A 4,973-nucleotide genomic window follows, 5' to 3' on the forward strand; every position below is an offset into this window, starting at 1 on the left:
ATTGTGTGAAATGACCAAAAAACATATATGAGAAATAAACTATTAAGGACAATTAAGTAAATTTATAAACTTCGAAAATTAGCGGGGATGGGGCAGGGATTCCCACTCGAGTCCCCGTCTGTCTCGGGAGAATTTTGTCCCCCGTCCTCATTCTCACGGAAAAAATTCTCCATAGTCGGATCCCCATTCCGACAGTTCCCGCAGAGATCCCCATGTCTGAGGGAGTTTTGCCATCCCTAATTGATACTATTACAAAGACCAAAATGAGTATTAAAAGTTAACCCAAATAGAAAAACAAAATAGAAAAATAATATAATTAGAATGAAATCATCTATACCAATATTATTTTTTATTTAAATTTAATTTTAATATACCATCAATATAAATGTACGTATTTATAAATTTTAATTACGTAATAATAATTTTTTATATTGACGACGTTAATTATTATCTAAAAATAGCGGGTATAAAAACGTTATCATGTGATTGTATCAAGATGAATATTTCTTTTTTAAAGTGACACTTAAAAATTAAAATGAAATAAACTTGGGCCTAGTAATTCGACACCAATGTTTTTTTACCTAGTACTCAGTGGTGTGTGACACAAGTGCAACTGTCATTTGTTGTTTTGAGCCCAGATATGTTTTATGTTTCTGTGTAAACCAAACCACTGCTTCGTCTGTTCCTTCTTTTTACCGGTGATTACTGATTACACACGTTTCTCCGGCCACAACAAAAATAACTGAGGAATCGGAGGGAGAAAAATATAGAAAAAGAAAAAAGGAAAAATTAGAGATAGAAAGAAGAAGAGATGGGTGTGGACTACTACAAAATTCTACAGGTAGATCGAGGTGCGAAAGATGATGATCTCAAGAAAGCGTATCGGAAGCTTGCAATGAAGTGGCACCCTGACAAGAACCCTAACAACAAGAAGGAAGCTGAGGCCAAATTCAAGCAAATCTCTGAAGCCTATGATGTATGTGTTTTATTGCCCTATCTCAAATTACTCAATGTTATGTGAAATTGTGAATTGAATTGGGTTGTTAAAAAGAAAAAAAAGGAATTTGAGGTTTTAGGGTGTAAATTTTTAATTTTTTTTTGTGATTTTCGATCATTGGGATTTTGGGGTTTTGCTAGGAATTCGATTTGCGAATAGGTGGAGTGAACATTATCTATCTTAATTTTCTGCATGTAATGTGAATTACGTTGTGCAAAAAAAAAAAAAGCAGATGTTTTTTGCGACCAATTTTCCTACTTTTTCTGGGTTTAGAATTAGAGTTTGTTGGGTGTCAATTTATCCAATTTTTGCGATTTCGATAATTGGAAATATGAGTTTTTGCTAGTAATTTGATTGGTGAACACGTGTTGAGTGAACTTCATCTCTTTCAATTTACTCAATGTTTTTGAATTAGGTTGTGCGGAAAACAGTGTTTCTGGGCCAAATTTACTCCTTTTTTTGTTGTTCTGTGAACAATAGGTGTTGAGTGATCCACAAAAACGAGCAGTTTATGATCAGTATGGAGAGGAGGGATTGAAGGGGCAGGTGCCACCCCCAGGAGCTGGTGGATTTTCCGCTGCAGATGGTGGGCCAACGACGTTCCGGTTCAACCCCAGAAGTGCTGATGATATTTTCTCCGAGTTTTTTGGGTTTTCAAGCCCCTTTGGTGGAATGGGTGATATGGGCGGCCGTCCAGGTGCATCTGGATTTCCCAGGGGCATGTTTGGTGATGATATCTTCACTTCCTTTAGGCATCCAGCTGGAGAAGGCTCTACCAATATGCCAAGGAAAAGTGCACCGATCGAGAGAACACTGCAGTGCAGTTTGGAGGATTTGTACAAAGGGACCACCAAGAAAATGAAGATCTCCAGGGATGTTACAGATGCCAGCGGGTGAGCTATTTACTCTTAACTTATTTGCATGTTTCATATTTCTTTTACTTCCATGAGGAAACATGAAGTTGCTTGCACAGTTGCACTGATTGTTTTATTTAAACTCAATTCTAATTTCAAAGTCAGTTTTAGATCTTACATTACTATTTAGCTGTGATTTTCTGATCTTGTTGATAGATAAGAATTGAGCTATCCCATTGCCATCTTATATGCTCAGTCTTATGCTAGGATCTTTATTTTTGTCACGGTAATTGTAGACCTGTGTTCTTAGTAGTGTTCTAAAATTTTTCCAAGATACCAGTTGAAACAAATTGCTTATAAATTATAATAACTTTTCTCTTCCATTCAAACTAGTTATGTAGATGAATCATGATTTCCTTTTGTTTTTTTTCGTTTTATAAATATATTCTGTTAAATGAGCAGGGCCTATGACAAAATATGTTAGTGCATGCACATCTTGTATTGGATTAGCAAATCTCATTTTTGGCGCAGAGTCAGCCCAAAAGTGATACCACTTTTTTTTCATGAAAGCAAAAGTTTCAAAGAGAAGAAGTCCCCCTAAAATAATAACTAGAAGGCACATATTTTACTCTAATCTTCTGAAGGATCTTGTTAGGTATCTTGAGACAATACCATTTATGCTTCTTCGTTTCAATAGCTAAAGGGAAACTGGAAATGAATCTATCGTGAAAATGAGGATGCTAAATGTAAAGCTGAAATAGGGATAAAGGATATATTTATTGACATTGAAGTAATAAAGGGGACTTAAATTAGCCAGTGTGTAAGTATTTGTTTAAGTCCATTATTAGTTGAAGAAGAGACCACTTATGATATTATGCTAACAATGCTGTGTACATTGAAGACCTTTGAATACACAAATCCTGATATTGACATAGCAGATGTATGCTGTTGTGTTTTATGTTGTTCATGAATGTTAGTTGAGCTGCGATGTAATGAACTCAATGCCTGCCTTACATTCTGGACAAATATGCATAGTATGCAGATATAACTGATAGATCAAACAATTCAAAGATCGTAAGGTACCCCCAAGTCTTTGAGTATGACTTGTTACAAATGTTGTTAAATTGGATTAAGATCACCTTATTTGGCCAGACAGTTGTTTTAGGGGTTGAATATGTGAGGTGGGTGGATTGGAAGTTGTGTTATTCTCGTTAGAGATGTCAAAGGTTTTGGGTCATGCCTCTAGATCTCATGTTTCAAGTGAAATGTGCAAATTGTTTCGATGCTCATTACCTTTTAGATGAGGTCTGAGTTATGATTGATATGTGTATTGCGTGCTGAAACATAATGCATGTCAGTTGATTGATGTTCATAAAAAATAATCCCATTTTCATGAATGTCGGTTAAGTTGCTAACTCAGACATGGTAATTAAGTATTTTATATGCTTATTATAAAATGATTAACTTCTTTGCATAGAGAAGGAATGAAACACCATGCCTGAGAAATAAGTATATGTTCCTCTGTTTTTTGTTCTCGGATATGAACATATCTAATGCACATTTCAGAAACAGTTTTTTGCGCCTTCAAGGTGTCGAATTTTACACTATTCAGTTGCAAATATTGTTACTTGTCTTTCTATTTTATTCATTGGTACAAGAAATTTTCAGGTTAACAGAAAAGAGGAAACTAAAATAGTATTAATTGTGACTATGACTATTTAATCTACTGTATGTTTTTTCTTCTTGTGTAGGAGAGCCACCACAGTAGAGGAAATTCTGACAATAGAGATCAAGCCAGGTTGGAAGAAGGGAACAAAAATAACTTTCCCGGAGAAGGGGAATGAACAGCGAGGAGTTATACCGGCTGACCTAGTTTTCATTATTGATGAGAAGCCTCATAGCCTCTTCAAGAGAGATGGCAATGATCTTGTTGTGACACAGAAGATTTCTCTAGTAGAAGCTCTCACGGGTTACACGGCGCAACTGACAACCCTTGATGGGCGAAGCATCTCCGTCCCCATCAACTCCATCATTAGTCCGTCATATGAAGAAGTCGTCAAAGGCGAGGGCATGCCAATCCCCAAAGAACCTTCCAAAAGGGGGAACTTGAGAATCAAGTTCAATATCAAGTTTCCATCGAGGCTTACGTCGGAGCAAAAAGCCGGCATTAAGCGGTTATTGACCTCTCCATAATAAAACAATGGTGGTAGCTCTCCCTACCACTGCACCATACCCATGTAAGATTGCAATTATTTTGATTCTCAGCCTTTGATTTTCCACACGGAAATTCTTGCCTTTGTGAACTGGGTTTTCAATTAGAACAGTGTATTTAACTTTTATTTAGAAGTTTGTTATTTGTTTGTTGCTTCTTTCATGTGTTATTTAGTTTTTTGGTAATTTGGGTGAAAAATTCTCTTTTAAGTCTTATTAACAACCACTTGCACTTTTTGTTTCTCGTGTTTTTGGGAGAGTTCAACTCATTTGTAATTGCATATTAGGGTTCTTTGTTTAACCATTTCAGCGATCTAAATGCATATTGCAGAAATTGGGGAAACTACTTATATCATGTTTAGATTTAACTTATTTCATTCCATCATGCTCGTCAAAAATTGCATTAACTTATATTCTTAATATGATTTTGTCTCGACCCACATAGTTTGAGCAGAAATGAAGGAAAAAAAAAAACAAAAAAGGGAAAGAAAAGTTTGTCAAAATAGGCCAAAATATGAGTTGCATAAGCGGCACTCTCAATTTACATCAATTTTTTTATTATAAAATTTTAAAAATAGAAAATATTGAAAGTAAAAATAAAAATTTTCTGGGCACTAAATTTTCTTTTACTTCTCAAATATTAGACAAATATGACAAAAAAAAAAAAGGGAGCTTAGATGTGTTTATGTTGAGCGGTTATTGTGACATGTAAATCGAGGAGTGAAGTTGATCATCGAAAAAAAATATATATAAGGATAATGATTAAAAAAATGTGATTATATTAAAACCTAAAAAATTCATGTAATTTATCCGCTACAATAATAGTCATTATTGTCAATAATACATATCTTGATTTTGATTAAGAGAGAGCATGCAATTTAATCTAAAATTTAGTTAATATGGCTTTAAGA

At 34.7% G+C, this 4,973-nt stretch overlaps 1 protein-coding gene across 1 annotated transcript; it reads left to right on the forward strand.

Annotated features, from left to right (window-relative positions):
• The first annotated feature begins 494 nt into the window (after nt 1–494).
• LOC112750321 (uncharacterized) lies at nt 495–4,219 on the forward strand. The gene is made up of 3 exons (XM_025798996.3): nt 495–976; nt 1,478–1,890; nt 3,603–4,219. Exons 1-3 carry the CDS (start codon nt 812–814, stop codon nt 4,042–4,044), a joined length of 1,020 nt encoding a protein of 339 aa, XP_025654781.1. The 5' UTR covers nt 495–811; the 3' UTR covers nt 4,045–4,219.
• Nucleotides 4,220–4,973: the final 754 nt, after the last annotated feature.

The sequence above is a fragment of the Arachis hypogaea genome, chromosome 2 (assembly GCF_003086295.3).
Source record: "Arachis hypogaea cultivar Tifrunner chromosome 2, arahy.Tifrunner.gnm2.J5K5, whole genome shotgun sequence".
Classification (NCBI taxonomy): domain Eukaryota; kingdom Viridiplantae; phylum Streptophyta; class Magnoliopsida; order Fabales; family Fabaceae; genus Arachis; species Arachis hypogaea.

What these genes read in the sequence shown, in the direction of transcription:
- LOC112750321 (XM_025798996.3), top strand. Translation starts at nt 812, where the DNA reads ATGGGTGTGGACTACTACAAAATTCTACAGGTAGATCGAGGTGCGAAA. An exon ending in AAATCTCTGAAGCCTATGAT is followed by an intron (nt 977 to 1,477) that starts GTATGTGTTTTA and finishes TGTGAACAATAG; the next exon opens with GTGTTGAGTGATCCACAAAA. An exon ending in GATGTTACAGATGCCAGCGG is followed by an intron (nt 1,891 to 3,602) that starts GTGAGCTATTTA and finishes CTTCTTGTGTAG; the next exon opens with GAGAGCCACCACAGTAGAGG.